Here is a 20,315-nt window from a genome sequence, read left to right as displayed (position 1 = left end):
AGTTAATCCCCTTCACCCATTTTTCTGTCCATCCCCCTTCCTCTCTGGTCCCAATATGTTCTCTGTATCTATGAATTTGTTTTTGTCTTGTTTGTTCATTAGTGTCTGCTCTTCAGAATATCATTTCATTCCATTCCTTATACAGCCAAACCCTATTTTAATAGAGTATGAGAAGACATTTTGTGTGGTCTTGTCACAAGATCAGGAGGAGAGAGGCAGAAAGTTACTCTAGGGTGTTTTTCCTCAGAGAGTATCTCAAAGGGATTGGTCTTCTCTCCACCAGGATCACCTTGGTGCTTATTAAGTTCAGATTTCAGTGCCTGGGGTCTAGAGTCAATATCTGATGTCAGTGATAATCTAAAGGAGCTTTTTATACACATTTAATTTGGGGAACCATCCTTTTAAGACATAGTGGGGATTTCCCTGGTGGTCTGTTGGCTACGGTGCTGTGCTGGGGTTTGATCCCTGGTCAGGGAACTAGATCCCACATACTGCAATTGAGAGTTCATGCTGCAACTGAAGATCCCACATGCTGCAAGAGCTAGTACAGCCAAATAAATCAATAATTTTAATGAAAGACATAGGAATGTGTTTGTAGAAGCCCTGTAAGTCATTTGTCAGTTGTATTCCTTGTGATGTGTCTGAATCTGCCCCCACTGCTCAGGAAGCCTATGCTATTTTAAACCGATTTGAAGTTGAAGTCACCAAAGAAGAATCAGAAGCAGTAGACACCTTGAGATATTCTTTCAACAAATTGCAGAGTAAAGCGGTGAGTACAGATTTAATTCTTCTTTTATTAAGTGACTATATCCAGAAAAAAAATACATTTAAAACTTTTCAAAAGCTCAATATATATTATCTTCCTAGCTTTATTGAGATATAATCCACATCCTATAACATTTACCATTTCAAAGTATACAATTCTGTAATTGTTACTATATGCAGAGTTGCACAACAACCATTATTATTTAATTTTAGAACATTTTCATCATCCCAAAAAAAACCCCATGCCCATTAGTAATCCTTCCTCATTCTCTTCCTCACCACAGCCCCTGGCAAACACAAATCTCCTTTTTATCTCTTTGAATTTGCCTTTTCTGGATGCTTAAACATAGATAGAATCCTATAGTATCTAGTCTTTTGTGACTGGCTTCTTTCACTTAGGATAATGTTGTCAAGGTTTATCCATACTGTTTCACATACCAGCACCTCATTCTCCTAATGGCTAATAATTCTTAGGATCTTTTTACATGTACTCATTAGCCATTTGTATATCTTCTTTGAAGAAAGGTTGAATTTAAATCTGTTATTTGTTTTTTAAATTGGGTTGTCTCTTTGAGTTGTAAGAGTTCTTTATACATTCTGGATGTAAGTCCTTTAATCAAAAGATTTGCAGATATTTTCTCTCATTCTGTGGGTTTTTTCACTTTCTTGATAGTGTCTTTTGAAGCACAAAATTTTTAATTTTGATAAAGTCCAGTTTGTCTATTTTTTTTTCTTTTGTTTCTTGTTTTTTGGTATTGTATGTAGGAAGCCATTGCCTAATCCAGGGTCATGAAGAGTCACTACTATGTTTTCTTATTAGAGTTTTATAATTTTACCCTTACATTTAAGTATTTGTTACATTTTGAGTTAATCTTTATGTATGGTGTGAGTCAGGGGTCCAACGTCATGTAAACATGTGTGGATATCCTATTGTCTCAGGACCATTTGTTGTAAAGACTGTGCTTTCACCAAATGAATTGTCTCATCACCCTGGAGAAAAACAGTTAATCATAACTGTAAGGATTCATTTCTGTATTCTCAACTTTAATCTGTTGATCCACATGCCTGCCCCATGCCAGTCATGATTACAGTAGCTTTATACTAAGGTAAAAAAAATAATGGAGCAAAATACACATAACCTAAAGTTTACCATCTTAATCATTTTTACGTGTAGAGTTCAGCAGTGTTACATGTATTCACATTGCTCTGCCAATCTCCAGAACTTTTCGCATTGCAAAATGGAAACTACCCATTAAACAACAGCTCCCCATTTCTCCCATGTAAGTGAAATCATACACTACTTATCTTTTTTGCTACTGACTTATGTCAGTTAGCGTAATGTCCTCAAGATTCATCTGTATTGTAACATATGTCAGAATTTCCTTCCTTTTCAGTGTTGAATAATAGTCCATCATGTGCATATACCACATTTTGTTTATTCATTCATCCACCAGTGGGCATGTGTGTTCCTCCCACCTTTTGGCTGTTGTGAGTAATGCTAGTATGGACATGGATGTACAGATATCTCTTTGAGACCCTGCTTTCAGTTCTTTTCGATATTTACCCAGGAATAGAATTGCTGGATCACATAGCAACTCTATTTTTAATTTTTCAGAGCTGCCTGCCATATTGTTTTCCATAGCAGCTGCACTGTTTTATGTTCCCACTAACAGTTCATAAGGGTTCCAATTTCTTCATATCCTCACTTGTTATTTTTTGTGTTCTTGATAGTAGGCATCCTAATGGGTGAGGTGGTCTCTCATTGTCGTTTTGATTTGCATTTCCCTAATGAAGTGTGACGTTGAGCATCTTTTCATATGCTTGTTGGCCACCTGTAAATCTTCTTTGGAGAAATGTCTTTTCAAGTTCCTTGCCGGGTTTTAAGTTGGATTGTTTGTTTTTGTTATTGCTGTTGAATGGTGGAAGTTCTTTATATATTCTGGATATTAACTTCTTACAGGTATATGATTGGCAAGTATTTTCTCCCATTCTGTAGATTGCCTTTTCACTCTGTTCATTAGATCTTTATAATTATTTTTATTTATATATATATCACTCTGTATATATATTTACTTATATATTTATATAAATATATACTTATATTATTATATATATTATATTATATATATTTATTTCAAAGAAGGCAATAGCAACCCACTCCAGCACTCTTGCCTGGAAAATCCCATGGACAGAGGAGCCTGGTAGGCTGCAGTCCATGGAGTCTCGAAGAGTCAGACATGACTGAGCAACTTCACTTTCACTTTTCACTTTCAGGCATTGGAGAAGGGAATGGCAACCCACTCCAGTGTTCCTGCCTGGAGAATTCCAGAGACAGGGGAGCCTGGTGGGCTGCCGTCTATGGGGTCGCACAGAGTCAGACATGACTGAAGTGACTTAGCAGCAACAGCAGCAGCATATATACTTATATTATAAATATATATTTATGTAAATATATAAATAAATTTATAATATATATGTATATTATATATTTATATCACTCTGTAAAGTAAGTAGTGATATCCCTCCTTTCTTTTCTAATTTTAGTAATTTGAGTCCTTTCTGTTTTATTTTTGGTTATACTAGGCATAACTTTGTCACTTTCATTGCTGTTTTCAAAAGAGAACCTTTTAGTTTGTTTATTTTCCCTATTGTTTTCTTATTCTCTGTATCATTTATCTGTGCTTTTTTTTTTTTCTGTGCTCTTTTTGAATTGCTTTCTTCCTTCTGCTTTCTTTGGGTTTAGTTTCTTCTTCTTGTCTAGTTTGTTAAGGTGGATGGATGGTTCAGTTCAGTTCAGTCGCTCAGTCGTGTCCGACTCTTTGCAACCCCATGAATCACAGCACACCAGGCCTCCCTGTCCATCACCAACTCCCGGAGTTTACTCAAACTCATGCCCATCGAGTCGGTGATGCCATCCAGCCATCTCATCCTCTGTCATCCTCTTCTCCTCCTGCCCCCAATCCCTCCCAGCATCAGGGTCTTTTCCAGTAAGTCAACTCTTCGCATAAGGTGGCCAAAGTACTGAAGTTTTGGTTAGGTTACTGATTTGAGGGTTTTTTTTTTCTTTTAATGTTGGCATTTATGGCTATAAATTTTTCTCTAAGCATTTTTGAAGTTGGTAAATATTTAGACATTATACCTATGGCTGATTCGTGTTGAGCTTTGACAGAAAACAGCAAAATTCTGTAAAGCAATTATCCTTCAATAAAAAATAAAAAAAAAAACGTGAATGGGAAAGGGATGGTGGGATGAATTGGGAGATTAGGACTGACACAGATACACTCCCATGTGTAGAGCACACAGCTAGTGGGACGCTGCTTATAGCACAGGGAGCCCAGCTCAGGGCTCTGTGATGACTGAGAGGAGCGGGATGGCAGGGGTGCGAGGGAGGCTCCAGAGGGACGGGATATGTGTATGCATGTGGTTGATTCACTTCGTTGTACAGAAGAAACTAACAATTTTAAAAATAAGTGAACTCCAAGGGAGGGTCCAGATTCTTTAATTATACTAAAATTTTTATTGAATATTAAGTAATTAATGTTGGATTAAAGTTTCCTATTTATGGGGAGATTTGTCACTGAGATTGAAGCAAGACACAGTAGCAAGGACATAGCTGAAATTGGGGTCATGATGTGTGATTCTGGCTCTGCCGTCAGCCAGTTGGGTGATCTGGTGCAAGTTAATAAGCTTTGTTGCTTAATTTATTCATGAGGTACTTTAGAAATATTTTAGAAGCTTTAAAAAGTGCAGTTTAATGAAGCTTGAGAAGATGTGTATAAAATTTTTTAATAATAATTTTTATTTTGGGGCTTCATGTTCAGTATTGACTAAATGCTTATTTTAAAAAGTACTTACTGGTTAGTCTAGACAGTGAGTCCTAGGAAGGATATGGGGAGCCCTCAGTTGAGATCTAGTAAAACCCAATTTGCTATTATTGTTCAGTTTAAAAGATTCACTTGGGTTTTTCTCTCATCTCTCTGTTAGTGTTAAACCTACCGACCCATTCTTTACTGCAGTCACCATTAAGCTTAAAGCAGTATATGTTCCAACCCTGCAAGATGCTACCATTGAGAGCGGTTAAGAGTAAGAGCCTGGGAATCACATTGCCAAGTTTTGAATCTTGACCTGGTCACATACTAGTGCTGGAACCTTGAGGAAGTTAGTCTCTCTGTGCGTCGATTTTTTCACCTGTGAAATGGATATAATAGTAGTATATACCACGCAGGAAGGTTGTGAGGATTGAATGAGTTAGCATATGTAAAGAACCTGGCAGATAGAAAGCATGAATTAGGTGTTAGGTATAATGATTGCCTTTTTATACAGTTCATGGGGTTCTCATAGCTAGTATACTGGAATGGTTTGCCATTCCCTCCTCCAGTGGAATTGATGCTTTCAAACTGTGGTGCTGGAGAAGACTCTTGAGATTCCCATGGAAAGAAATGAGCTCAAACCAGTCAATCTTAAAGGAAATCAACCCAGAATATTGTTTGGAAGGACTGATGCTGAAGCTCCAATACTTTGACTACCTGATGTGAACAGCTGACTCATTGGAAGTGACCCTGATGTTGGGAAAGACTGAAGGCAGAAGAAGAGGGTGACAGAGGATGAGATGGTTGAATGGCATCACTGATTCAATGGACATGAACTTGGGCAAGCTCCAGGAGATGGTGAGGGTCAGGGAAGCTTGGTATGCTGCAGGTTGTGCATAATTGGACTTGACCTCATGACTGAACAACAACAGCAATTGATGATTGCAGATTTAAGCAGAAGCTTTGAAAATCATTGTGGAAGACATTTGCTATTCTTTCATACCTAGAGTAATATCATTTTCTTACTGGGAACTGCTCTAATTATTGCTACCACATGAACCTGCTAGAGATTTCTTATCCCAGACCGTGGCCTGGTCCCGGAGACAACATGTGACCTAGACTAGGCCCATAGTCATAATTGTTCCCTTGGCCATATTAACCACTTGAACTGGGTCAGCCAGAAAATATTTTCCTAACTGCAGTTAAATAGCTTTGCCTCTTGGGTCATGAGCTAGAATGATTTGAGACTCATTGGTTCATTTGGATTGTTTATTTCTGAGTTTTTTTTTTTAAACAAATTAACATTTTAGACACATCCTCGTTCATAGTGTATCTGTGAGATTAACAAACCTGCTGGAGTAGAACTTGTATTTTTCATTTAAATACATTGCTTTCACTCTCACATTGAGCCTTTTTTTAAAAATTTATTCTAGGTTTCTGTACAAGATGAACTAGTTCAAGTGCAGCCAAAGTTTAAAAGTAGTCTACTTGAATCTGTGGAAGTTTTTCGTGAGGATGTAATGAACTTTGCAGAAGCGTACGAGATGGTAATTAAGTGTTTCACACTCTGTTAAGATATTTGGCACAATGTTTATATGAGATGAAAGTGATGAACCCTGAGAAATATACTGTGATTTGTACGTTGTGTGCAAGAGGCTATCTTCACATAGTTGCAGCTATCAAAAAGAGCGGATAGCTGTTCCTTTAAGCGTGTTTTATATAAGAGAGAAGAGAAACAATTTAACTGCTAAAAGGAGCAACAATTTTGGAAATCATGAAAGGAACACAGAGTCTGCTTTTGTCCTTTCTTAGGGCCAGCATATTCATAATTAAAAATGTAGTACAGTTGTTGGAAGGCTGTTAGAAACTATAAATGTCCTAATGCCAGGGTATCATGCAACTGATTTTTTCCCAGCTCTAACTCTTGGAGAACCAGAAGGGTCGCTGGACATAAATAATAAATGTCATCCTTGGTCAGTCCCACAGACTCCTCAACATGGTATATGACTGATAATGGTTGACCTTTATGAAGTTAAAGCTCAGAAGTTGGATGTAGTCCCTAACATATTCTACGTTCTTTTAGTGATCATAGTAGATATAAAAATCATAAGATAATTTAAGCCCTTGGTGCTACTTCTATAACACTTTTTCTTTAATGTGTACTGAACATCTCTTTTTGGTTTGATTAGTTAATATTTTATTTCTCTTTTATTCTGTTATACTGGACATATGGCATATTATTTAGCATATCCATAATATTTATGATTGTACAGACCATTTGGGGTCTTTTTTGCAGCTGTTTTCTGGCTCATGGCTTCCAAAGACTGCCTTCTGCTACTTCCAAGTATTCAACCTATGTGTGTCTCTGTTTCCATATCGGGCTAGACTATTAGTGAGAGGAAGTTGTTCTCAGAACTATGTATCAGTTATTCTAATGCACAACCATAGCACCATCATTTATGATTGTAAATGAAATGAAACAGAGTTCTTGTATTGTAAATGTCATATAAGATGTAATTTAATCACATATTTTATTAGCTATGTCAAGGTCCTTAAAAAATGAATGGAAGTTAGAGTGATGCAAGTGTACTAAAATTGATTGTGATCATAGTCTGTGAATATAATAAAAACTGTTGAAGGGTACATTTTAAATGAGTGGATTGTATGATATGTGAATAATATCTCAATGAAACTGTTACAAAAAATAAATGAGAGCTTCATATACAGGACAAAATTAGATCATGTAAATTAAAAATCATGTTTATTTGTTTAAAAGGAAATAATAGATAAACCTAATAAATTGATAAATATATGTGATTAGGAATTAAAATGCTGATTATATTTCATTACAGGAAGGACCCATGGTTCCAAATATACCACCCCAAGAAGCTAGCAACAGGCTACAGATCTTTCAGGTAAAATTACATTTTGTGGTTACATTGACATTCCCTGTATTTATACTTAGGTGGCTTCCATGGTCATCTCACCAAGGAAATACAGAGCTGCTGTCCAAAAATCAGTGTTTTTTTCTTTATTAGGAATACCCAAGATTGAGTGGATTATACTACTTCTTTACTCATTTGAACCCTGTAGGAAAGATGACAGTCTAAAATAGTAGAAAAGTCTGAATTACAGAATTTTACAAATGTAGTTTCATTACTTTCAGATATATTTATAGCAACTTGAAATGTATGTCTGGGGACCACTTAATTTATTAAGGAAATAATTTTATATAAAATGATTACTTTCAGAATGCTTGAAAGTTAATTTTCATGAGTACTTAACTTTTCCTCTGATAGCTTGGTATCAGCATAAATTTGCTTCACAAATCCTTGTTTCATAGATAATATTTTTTTTTTATTTTTATTAGTTGGAGGCTAATTACTTTACAATATTGTAGTGGTTTTTGTCATACATTGACATGAATCAGCCATGGATTTACATGTATTCCCCATCCCGATCCCCCTTCCCACTTCCCTCTCTACCCAATTCCTCTGGGTCTTCCCCATGCACCAGCCCTGAGCACTTGTCTCATGCGTCCAACCTGGGCTGGTGATCTGTTTCACCCTTGATAGTATACATGTTTCAGTGTTATTCTCTCAGCTTATCCCACCCTCGCCTTCTCCCACAGAGTCCAAAATTCTGTTCTGTACATCTGTGTCTATTTTTCTGTTTTGCATATAGGGTTATTGTTACCATCTTTTAAAATTCCATATATATGTGTTAGTATACTGTATTGGTCTTTATCTTTCTGGCTTACTTCACTCTGTATAATGGGCTCCAGTTTCATCCATCTCATTAGAACTGACTCAAATGAATTCTTTTTAATGGCTGAGTAATATTCCATGGTGTATATGTACCACAGCTTCCCTATCCATTCATCTGCTGATGGGCATCTAGGTTGCTTCCATGTCCTGGCTATTATAAACAGTGCTGCGATGAACATTGGCATGCACGTCTCTCTTTCAGATCTGGTTTCCTCGATGTGTATGCCCAGGAGTGGGATTGCTGGGTCATATGGCAGTTCTATTTCCAGCTTTTTAAGAAATCTCCACACTGTTCTCCATAGTGGCTGTACTAGTTTGCATTCCCACCAACAGTGTAAGAGGGTTCCCTTTTCTCCACACCCTCTCCAGCATTTATTGCTTGTAGACTTTTGGATAGCAGCCATCCTGACTGGCGTGTAATGGTACCTCATTGTGGTTTTGATTTGCATTTCTCTTGATAATGAGTGATGTTGAACATCTTTTCATGTGTTTGTTAGCCATCTGTATGTCTTCTTTGGAGAAATGTCTGTTTAGTTCTTTGGCCCATGTTTTGATTGGGTCATTTATTTTTCTGGAATTGAGCTGCAGGAGTTGCTTGTATATTTTTGAGATGAATCCTTTGCCTGTTGCTTCGTTTGCTATTATTTTCTCCCAATCTGAGGGCTGTCTTTTCACCTTGCTTATAGTTTCCTTTGTTGTGCAAAAGCTTTTAAGTTTCATTAGGTCCCATTTGTTTATTTTTGCTTTTATTTCCACTATTCTGGGAGGTGGGTCATAGAGGATCCTGCTGTGATTTATGTTGGAGAGTGTTTTGCCTATGTTCTCCTCTAGGAATTTTATAGTTTCTGGTCTTACATTTACATCTTTAATCCATTTTGAGTTTATTTTTGTGTATGGTGTTAGAAAGTGTTCTAGTTTCATTCTTTTACAAGTGGTTGACCAGTTTTCCCAGCACCACTTGTTAAAGAGGTTGTCTTTTTTCCATTGTATATCCTTGCCTCCTTTGTTGAAGATAAGGTGTCCATAGATTCGTGGATTTATCTCTGGGCTTTCTATTCTGTTCCATTGATCTATATTTCTGTCTTTGTGCCAGTACCATACTGTCTTGATGACTGTGGCTTTGTAGTAGAGTCTGAAGTCAGGCAGGTTGATTCCTCCAGTTCCATTCTTCTTTCTCAGGATTACTTTGGCTATTCGAGGTTTTTTGTATTTCCATACAAATTGTGAAATTATTTGTTCTAGTTCTGTGAAGAATACTGTTGGTAGCTTGATAGGGATTGCATTGAATCTATAGATTGCTTTGGGTAGTATAGTCATTTTGGCAATATTGATTCTTCCAATCCATGAAGACGGTATGTTTCTCCATCTGTTTGTGTCCTCTTTGATTTCTTTCATCAGTGTTTTATAGTTTTCTATGTAGAGGTCTTTTGTTTCTTTAGGTAGGTATACTCCTAAGTATTTTGTTCTTTTTGTTGCAATGGTGAATGGTATTGTTTCCTTAATTTCTCTTTCTGTTTTCTCATTGTTAGTGTATAGGAATGCAAGGGATTTCTGTGTGTTAATTTTATATCCTGCAACTTTGCTATATTCGTTGATTAGCTCTAGTAATTTTCTGGTAGAGTCTTTAGGGTTTTCTATGTAGAGGATCATGTCATCTGCAAACAGCGAGAGTTTCACTTCTTCTTTTCCTATCTGGATTCCTTTTACTTCTTTTTCTGCTCTGATTGCTGTGGCCAACACTTCCAAAACTATGTTGAATAGTAGTGGTGAGAGTGGGCACCCTTGTCTTGTTCCTGATTTTAGGGGAAATGCTTTCAATTTTTCACCATTGAGGGTAATGCTTGTTGTGGGTTTGTCATATATAGCTTTTATTATGTTGAGGTATGTTCCTTCTATTCCTGCTTTCTGGAGAGTTTTAATCATAAATGGATGTTGAATTTTGTCAAAGGCTTTTTCTGCATCTATTGAGATAATCATATGGTTGTTTCATAGATAATAGTAAATAAACTTCAATATAGCTTTTATCTTGATTATAATAAATTCTACTTTAATGGGTTCTGAATTAATTACATCTTACTATAATTTAAAAACCTTTTATAGGCCAATTTTGATGATCTATGGAGGAAATTCGTTACATATTCATCTGGAGAACAACTTTTTGGGTTGCCTGTGACTGACTATGAGGTTTTACACAAAACTAGGTAAGTTTAGAAATTGAACAAGTTTATTATAAATAATTAACTGTCCGTTAGGTGAACATGTCATCATTAAATCCTTCATTGTACAGAGAAGGGTCTGGCTTGGAAAATTCCTCAATAGTCTCCTCATTCCTAGCTATTCCTATTTTATTGAATACACAGTCTCCATATAAAATATATAGCCTTTTGGCTAACATCAAGTGTGGTTTTCCCTGATAGCTCAATTGGTAAAGAATCTGCCTCCCATGCAGGAGACTCAGGTTCGATTCCTGGGTCGGGAAGATCTTCTGGAGAAGGGGTAGGCTTTGGGCTTCCTTTGTGGCTCAGCTGATAAAGAATCTGCCTGCAATGCAGGGGATCTGAGTTCAATCCCTGGGTTGGGAAGATCCCCTGGAGAAGGGGAAAGCACCCACTCCAGTATTCTGGCCTGGAGAATTACATGGACTCTATAGTCCATGGGATCGCAAAGAATCGGACACAATTGAGCGACTTTCACTTTCAAGTGTAGTATTCACAGGTGTCACAGTGGTAAAGAATCTGCCTGGAAATGCAGAAGACACAAGAGACCCCAGTTCGATTCCTTGGTTGGGAAGATACGCTGGAGAAGGGATAGGCTGCCCACACCAGTATTCTTGAGCTTCCCTTGTGGCTCAGCTGGCAAAGAATCTGCCTGCAATGTGGGAGTCCTGGGTTCAACCCATGGGGTGGGAAGATCCCCTGGAGTAGGAAATGGCAACGCACTCCGGAATTCTTGCCTGGGAAATTCCATGGACGGAGGAGCCTGGTGGTTTACAGTCCCTGGGGTCGCAAAGAGTCTGACGTGACTGAGCATGTGTGCCACACAATGAGGACGTTTTCCTTCACTTGCCCCAGAATCCCTCCTTTCTTCTTGTTTTGGATATAACTGCATCTGAGCACATGAGGGAAAGCTTTTGGTAGGAAAGTGAAGTTTAAAAGGCAGACTTAAAGGCAGACATTATCATAAAAATTCAGCTTGCATTTGAATGTAAAGAGATCAAATAAAACATTAGCCTTAACTTTGCTCTTGTTAGCAAGTTTTGGTCACATTGTTTGCAGTGATTGGTATGGTTATAATAATTGAACACACTTGGTAATGGCACATAATATTTTAATTTGGAATATTTGAGAGCTATAAACCTTGACCTAATTGATGGAGCTTTAATAAAGTCTTTGGAAACCGATGGGGTTGCATGCATGTTGGTATAAGACATTATACACATAATGTATGAAATATTTGATTAGATGAATTCTGCCTATCCAATAATGGAATTTATCTTTAAAATATATGTTACATAATGACTTAATTATTTGGTTTCCCAGAAAGGAACTCAACTTGCTGCAGAAGCTGTATGGACTGTATGATACTGTGATGGGCAATATTAGTGGTTATTATGAGATACTTTGGGGAGATGTAGATATTGAAAAAATCAATGCAGAACTTCTGGAGTTTCAAAACAGGTGAGTTTCAATCGCATTAAACTTAACCAATTTATAGTGCGTATTTTAGGATCCTATGGGAATTTCACAACTGGTTTTATCTTTTGATATATTGCTGTATATTCATAACACCTTCTTCAAAGAAATGTATAGATGAAATAATTTTTTTTTCTTAAAGATGTCGTAAACTGCCAAAAGGACTTAAAGATTGGCAGGCTTTTTTGGATCTGAAAAAAAGAATTGATGATTTCAGTGAGTCATGTCCTCTACTAGAAATGATGACCAATAAGGCGATGAAGCAGAGACACTGGGATCGAATCTCTGAGCTAACTGGAACCCCGTTTGACGTGGAGTCAGATTCTTTTTGTCTTAGAAATATTATGGAAGCACCACTCCTTAAAAATAAGGATGATATCGAGGTACGTAGGGTTTAAAGTCTTGCAAATGACCTGTTAAAGAGTGTCTCCTTTTTCTCTTCTGAAAATTGTACAAATAAACATTTTATTCAAGGGTGTACTGATTGCCCTATATAATGTACCCTCAAAATGTCAAATGATCCTGAACATTCCTTGGTTTTGCAAAATAATGCTGTAACTCAAGGAGATAATATAATTATTTGAATTATTTAGTTTTGGAGCTCCTCAATCTGTCCTCTTTGTCCCTTAACTATACTCTTTTTAAAAATTCTGTTTACTTCTATATTGTGTTCTTGGTGGATTCCTCAGAACATTTCCCAACCTTCTAATTCTATACTTTTTACTATTAGTCTAGTAAATACTTTAAATTATTATATATTTCCTTCAAGATTTTTAATTGGTTCATTTCCACTTTTATGCTTAGTGTTATTTACATTTCCATCAATAATATGCAAGGATTCCTTTTTTTTTTTTTTACATCCTCACTAACACTGTTTCTTGTCTTTGTGATGATAATTACTCCAACAGGTGCAAGGTGATACTTCATTGTGATTTTGACTTGAATTTCTCTGATGATACGTGATGTGAAACACCTTTTTATGTACCTGTTGGCTCTTTGTATGTCTTTTTCGGAAAAATAGCTATTTAGAAACTCTGTCCATTTTTTCATCAGATTGGTGGTTTTTGCTGCTGAGTTGTATGAATCTGCTGTATATATATATATATATATACATATATATATATATTGAATATTGAATATTGACCCCTTATCAGAGTTATTATTTGTGAATATTTTCTCCTGCTTAGCAAGTTACCTTTACATTTTGTTGGTTGTTTCCTTTGCTGTAAGGAGCTTTTCAGTTTAATGCTATCCCACATGTTTAGTTTTTACTTTTGTTACCTTGGCTTTGGTGTCAAGTCCAAAAAAATCATTGCCAAGACTGATTTCAAGGAACTTGCCACCTCTGCTGTCTTATGGTTTCGGGTCTTTAGTCCATTTTAAGTTAATTTTTTGTGTGGTATAAGATAGTGGTCTGATTTTGTCCTTTTACATGTGGTTATCCTGTTTTCCCAGCACCATTTATTGAAGACACTGTCCTTTCCCCATTGTATATTCTTGGCTCTTTTCTCACAAATTAATTAAACATATATGTACATTTATTCTGTTCCATTGTCTCTGTTTTTATGACAGTACCATACTTTTTTTGATTACCATAGCTTTGATATAGTTTGAAAGCAGGAAGCATTATGCCTCCAGCTTTGTTCCTTTTTCTCAAGATTCCTTTGGCTAAATGGAGTCTTGTGTGGTTTCATACAATTTTTAGGATTTTTCGTTTGCCTGTGCCCGGTCTTTGTTGCGGCATGTGAGATCTTTGTTGCAGCATGCAGGACTTTTCTTTGAGGAGGGCAGGCTTAGCTGCCCCAAGACACGTGGGATCTTAGTTCCTCGACCAGGGATCGAACCTAATCCCCTGGCTTGGAAGGCAGATTCTTAACCATGGATCACCAAAGTCCCCTTGTTCTATTTCTTGAAAAATGTCATTGAAATTTTGATAGGGATTGCTTTGAAACTGTAGATTGCTTTAGGTAGTGTAGACATTTTAATGCCAATCTATGCTCGTGGATTATCTTCGCATTTACTTGTGTCTATTTTAAGTTGCTAGCTACTAAAGTTGGAATGCAGTCTAAAACTCTACATTTTTACTCCCCCCCCTACATTGTGTTTTTGGTGTCACAGTTTACATCTTTTTATCTTGTGTATCTACTGACAAATTATTGTAGTTTTCGTTATTTTTACCAATTTTGTCTTTTAACCTTTCATACTAGATTTATAAGTGATTAACCCAACACCTTTTACAACATTAGACTATTCTGAACTTTACTATTTATTTCCCTTTACCAGTGAGATTTATACTTTCATATAGTCTTCTGTTACTAATTAGCTCTGTTTCATTTTAGCTTAAAGAAGTACCTTTAACTTTTTTTTGTAAGGCTTATCTAGTGATGATGAACTCCTTTAAGCTTTTGCTTGTCTGAAAAACTGCTTATCACTCTTTCAATTCTGAAGGACAACTTCACCATGTACTGTATTCTTGGTGGCAGTTTTGTTTTTGTTTTTTTTTCTTTCAACACTTTGAATATATTGTGTCATTCCCTTTTGTCCTGCAAAGTTTCTGCTGAAAAATCTGCTGGTAGTCTCATGGGGGTTCCCTTGTACATAACAAGCTGTTTTTTTTTTTTTTTTCCTTGCTGTTTTTAAGATGTATCCTTGTCTTTAACTCTTGACCCTTTATTTATGTGCTTTGTTGTGAATCTCTGGGTATATTTGTGTATTAAGCAAATAGGCCCCTTTTTCACAGAAAGCTTTTTAGTGAGCTGCCTCTGTGCTGGGCCCTGGGTGGGGTGAGTACAAGCAAGCTATTCAAGAGCTATTTCTCAGTTCATTATGGGCTTGTGGATCTCATGGACATAAGCCCTGAATTTGGGAGCGGTTACTTCTTTTTAACAGTATATATATATGTCAAAACATTTGTTTTTGAAGCATTTTTGCCCTATAAATGCTATTCAAATACTATTGAAGGAAACAATCAAGGAATTAAAAAAAAAACAAACTTTGATGATCACTTCATTCTTACAGTAGGTTTTTACACTTAAGAGTATAGCTGTTCACAGGCTGTGCTTTTGAAAAGTTCATTTTGCAACTCCAGGGAGTTCTAGGATTCAGTTATTAGTTATTTTCCCCCTAAACAGAGTCTCGGCGTTGTCTATGCCAATACATTCTGTCTTCTTTGCTCCACATACCCTGCTAGTAGCCTAGCTGGCTGCTTACTGTTACTTCAGTCACTGCCTCGAAAGGAAGCCTTTTCCCTTCCTATAAAATGTCCTCTCCCTTCCCCTGTTGGAATCCTACTTATTCTCAGATGTGCCCTCCTCCATGAAGCCTTTCCTCCTGACTGTAGGCAAAAGTCATTTCTCCCTTCTCAGAACTCACAACAGTTACCACCACTCTTATTGCACTTACTACACACTGTGTGTGTTAGTCTCTCAGTCGTGTCTGACTCTTTACGATGCCATGAATTGTAGCCCGCCAGGCTCCTCTGTCCATGGAATTGTCCAGGCAAGAATACTGGAGTGGGTAGCCATTTCCTTCTCCAGGGGAGCTTCCCAACCCAGGGATCTAACCCAGGACTCCTGCATTGCAGGCAGATGCTTTATCATCTGAGCTACTAGGGAAGCTGTCCTACACACTAATTTGTGGAAATTCCTTGCACCTTCATATCCTTTCCCATCTCTGAGATTCTGTGATTCCAAGTAGGAAAATCAGTTGAGGTATGTTGGGAAAATACCTTAATTTTATTTACCTTTGTGAGACTTTCATATCAAAAATTCTCAGAAAAACAGGAAAATCCATAAAAATTAGAATTAACTTTTAATCAAGTGAGATATTCATATTAGGGTCAGAAGAGGTGGGACTATAGCAATGTTTATATATTACTTTAAAGAGTTCAAAAGAATCTCACATATATTCTCATTTGCTTCTTTTAACAAGCCAGAGTGTGGCTGTGATTATGTCCATGTTAGCTGGAAAACAACAATTAAAAATATAAACATGAAACATGATTTAAGTTCCATATCTCATGTATCTCAGTTGTGTCCAACTCTTTGCAATCCCAGGACTGAAGCCCATCAGTCTACTCTGTCCATGGAATTTTCCTAGAATACTGAAGTGGGCTGCCATTTCCTTCTCCAGGGGATCTTCTTGACCCAGGGATTGAACCTGTGGCTCCTGCATTGACAGGCAGGTTCTTTACCTCTGCGCAACCTGGGAACCCCAATGATTTTCTAGGGCCAAACTAAAAAGTTCTGTGATTCTAATGCACTGAATTTGTAATTGAAAATGTCATGACATATTCTTTGATTTCCCTCTGAAGGATATTTGCATATCTGCCATTAAGGAGAAGGATATTGAAGCTAAGCTGACTCAGGTGATTGAGAACTGGACCAATCAGAACCTGAGTTTTGCAACCTTTAAGGGAAAGGGAGAACTCCTGCTCAAAGGAACCGAATCGGGAGAGATTATCACCTTGATGGAGGATAGTTTAATGGTTTTAGGTTCCTTACTAAGCAACAGGTAATTGTATAATTTGCAGGGGAAGGTTTTGATTTGTCATTTTGGGTAATATAATTTTAGATAAAACTCCAGTTTTGTAGCTGAGGCACAACACGAGATTCTGACCTAAAGTGTTGACTCTTGTCAGTCCTTACATGAACTACCTATTTTCCCTAATAATCATGGCCTCAATTTTTTTTTATGTTACTCACCTTCCCATCATAATTATTCTCCCCCAAATTGGCAGCTCATCTTCAGAATATCTTGACTCCCTACCAAGATGACATCTTCATTTTATCTTCTTTCTATCTCATTCTTTGATTTTTTTTTTTGTCATTGTCCTCCTTGGCTGAACCTGCACAAGTGTTCACCCAATAGCCCAAGAAAAGTAGGCTGGCAAACATGAAGGAATATACTATTAGGGGCTTGACACTCACATTTGGATTTTTATGGTGAAAAGCCTACATCTGTGCTGGGTCCACTGCAGCCTAAATGGGGTGATCTGTCTATCATGGGACTACTGAATCAGCTTGAAAGTGACTTGTGACCTCAAGTGCAGCTTTAGGAAATGGGACCTAGTCAGATTAAATATACTCTCAGGCCCTGGTCTGAGTATTACCAACCTCTAATCCCCTAGCTGACTATCCAGTGATTCTTAACTGGTCTTTACCCTAACACACCTAAGAAATGCGTCACATTATTTCAGAGGTCATTAACAGAGGTAAGTGCCCAGGGTGCATGGGGATTCTAATACCCTATCTACAGGTTGGGATCACTGTTTAATGAATGACATCCTGCAACACCTCTAGCCCAAAGGCAGTCTTGCATTTTCATAATGCATTAACTCACAAAACTCCTAGGAGTTCTAGGGTGAAGTTGCTTGGCTTAAACTCCTAGGGATCATCCTCTGCTTTCAGGGAATCTGAATCACCTGGCAAAAAAAAAATCATTGGCTATTCAGTGGTTCCTGGACCTCACAGGCTGCTGCTTTGCCATGGTTCATTGCAAAGTTTGCCATCTTGATTTCCTGAATGATGATATCTTGAAGAAAGGCTCTAGATTCATCTGAGCCTGGTTGTACAACCCAGGAATTCAGAACTTGAATCTTTTCTTAATTTTGTTGTTAACTTGCATATAACTTGAGTTGTTGTTGTTCAGTCACTCAGTCGTGTCTGACTCTTTGTTTCTCCATGGGCTGCAGCACACCAGGCTTCCCTATCTTTCACCATCTCCCAGAGTTTGCTCAGACTCATGTTCATTGAGCCTGTGATGCCATCCAACAATCTCTTCCTCTGTCATCCCCTTCTCCTCCTGCCTTCAGTCTTTCCCAGCATCAGGGTCTTTGCTAATCAGTTGACTCTTTGCATCAGGTTGCCAAAGTATTGGATCTTCAGCTTAAGCATCAGTTCTTCCAATGAATATTCAGGATTGATTTCTTTTGAATTGACTGGGTTTGATCTCCCTGCAGTACAAAGGACTCTCAAGAGTTTTCTCCAATACCACAGTTCAAAAGCATCAATTCTTTGGCACTCAGCATTCTTTATAGTCCAAGTATTATATCTATACATGGCTACTGGAAACACCATAGCTTTGTTTGGCAAAGTAATCTGAGTAGTTATAATACTAATTTATTGTACTAGTAAACTCAATGTTGAGGTCCTGCTAGGAAGAGTATAAGGATATCTGAGAAGTCACAACACTATGGGAGATCCTCCTTCTAGAAAACTTTGCAGCACCAACTGGATCCAGAATGCCTCTTCCAGAGCCAACCATAGCCTTATCTTATAGCAAGTGCCAGATGAATCTCTAGGGCTATTCAGATGTGATGTCAGAAGAAATTGTGTATTTTCATGGGTGAGACTTGACTTACCTCAAATACCTGGATTGTGACACTTTCCTGGTGGGTCCCTGATTCTGTGGGGTTCCTTGAGCCTTCTTTTTTGTCATTAACAGGTTCTACCACACAAAGCTGTGCAATGCAAATACCTGGCCAAAGGACAAAAACTTGTCATTAGTGATTTTATTTCAAATCCCCATTTTTCATGTTGGGAAGTTATGCACCATCAAAGATGACTCTTTTCAAAAATTTCTGGGCAAAGTTATTTTTAACTCCATGTATCTAGGTGCTTCAGCTCCCTAAAATGCTTATCCACATCCTCTTGGTCTACATGTTTTGATTTTGAAGGTGCTTTTGGCATATTGACTGCCTTTCAGCTCTAGACTGATGGTCAGATGCACACTATAAATTGTGAGTTGAGAAAAAAATGCCTCTCTCTACTAGACCAACTCATCTACCTCCTTGGGGCAGTTTTTGTACAGCCACTTTATACCTCCATAGGCTTCTGTAGAAATCAAAGGTTACACTCAGGCACCAGACTATACCCAGAAGAACCCCATTCTATATGTGAATCCCTTCAAATCACTCTGTCCTGGACCAAGAAAGCTTTTAAGACTGTACAAATGTCACTCACCAGGAAGTGCCACTACACAACTTCAAAGCTATATGCTTGCATTGCCACAAACTGAAGTTGGCTTCTTAATCCAACTGCAGGTGATTGGGTCTTTACCCAGTGTCTTCCCATCACTTCCTCATGGCATCCACTCTATTTCTTGTCTTTCTTATTTGTGCCCAGCTTTTTGGACACCTTGTAGTCTCATGAACTCTTTAGCTAGCCCCAATGGTGAAAAAGCAGGATGGGGAAAAAAATGGAAACAGTGACAGACTTTACTTCCTTGGGCTCCAAAGTCACCACAGATGGTGACTGCAGCCGTGAAATTAAAAGACATTTGCTCCTTGGAAGAAAAGCTGTGACAAACCTAGACCGCATATTAAAATGAAGAGACATCACTTTGCTGACAGAAGTCTGTATAGTCAAAGCTATGGTGTTTCCAGTAGTCATGTACAGTGTGAGACTTGGACCATAAAGAAGGCTGAGCATTGAAGAACTGATGCTTTCCTACTGTGGTGCTGGAGAAGACACTTGAGAGTCCCTTGGATGGCAAGGAGATCCAACCAGTCAATCCTAAGGGAAGTCAACTCTGAATATTCGTTAGAAGAACTGATGCTGTAGCTCCAATACTTTGGTCACCTGATGTGAAGAGCTCATTGGAAAAGACCCTGATGCTGGGAGAGATTGAGGGCAGGAGGAGAGGGAGGCAACAGAGGATAAGTTGGTTGGATGGCATCATTGACTCAACAGGCATGAGTCTGAGCAAACTCCAGGAGATAGTGAAGGACAGGGAAGCCTGGCGTGCTGCAGTCTGTGGGTTGCAAAGAGTCGGACTTGACTGAGTGACTGAACAACACCAACAAGGGCTTTTTGGGAGTAGCAGTTCTGGATCTTTTAACACTGCAGAATCTACGGGCACAGTGCCTGGTGGAATCAGCAGTCTGTGGGTAAGGAAGAGCACATTTGTAGTGAATGTCAGACCTCAAGTTTGCCCCAGGCCTTGTGTTAGTCGTTCCACAGACCAGTGACAACAGGGCCCTATGTGTTGTTCTCATGAACAGTCCCCAGTTGGATTTGGTTCATAGACGTCTTGGCAGGCCATCTTAGTCCGTATTTTCCCTATACTCCAAGGAGCAACCAGTACAATTCCTTTGCTAGACCTCTCTAGCTTAAAACGAGGCAGATTTCTTAGTTTATCACTGATACATGGGAACAGTAAGTGAGATCACTATAATTCTATGTTTTATTCATAAAAATGCAAATATCTCATTTACTTTATGAAATTTAATAGGAGCTTCTTTTTTGGTAGGAAAAAATATTCATTGTCAAAGGAATATTTCT

At 37.9% G+C, this 20,315-nt stretch overlaps 1 protein-coding gene across 1 annotated transcript in view; it reads left to right on the top strand.

Moving 5' to 3' along the window:
- The window catches only part of DNAH8 (dynein axonemal heavy chain 8), a 341,076-nt gene that overhangs the window by 123,465 nt on the left and 197,296 nt on the right, over positions 1-20,315 (top strand). The window contains exons 31-37 of the mRNA XM_070456508.1: positions 665-769; positions 6,008-6,121; positions 7,427-7,489; positions 10,442-10,542; positions 11,881-12,018; positions 12,176-12,416; positions 16,346-16,545. Coding sequence (XP_070312609.1) covers positions 665-769; positions 6,008-6,121; positions 7,427-7,489; positions 10,442-10,542; positions 11,881-12,018; positions 12,176-12,416; positions 16,346-16,545 — 962 coding nt within the window. The remainder of the gene's footprint in view (positions 1-664; positions 770-6,007; positions 6,122-7,426; positions 7,490-10,441; positions 10,543-11,880; positions 12,019-12,175; positions 12,417-16,345; positions 16,546-20,315) is intronic.

This window comes from Odocoileus virginianus, chromosome 27, assembly GCF_023699985.2.
Source record: "Odocoileus virginianus isolate 20LAN1187 ecotype Illinois chromosome 27, Ovbor_1.2, whole genome shotgun sequence".
NCBI classification, from domain to species: Eukaryota; Metazoa; Chordata; class Mammalia; order Artiodactyla; family Cervidae; genus Odocoileus; species Odocoileus virginianus.
Note: the sequence above shows the minus strand (reverse complement) of the source record. Positions and strands in the feature narration are given on the sequence as shown.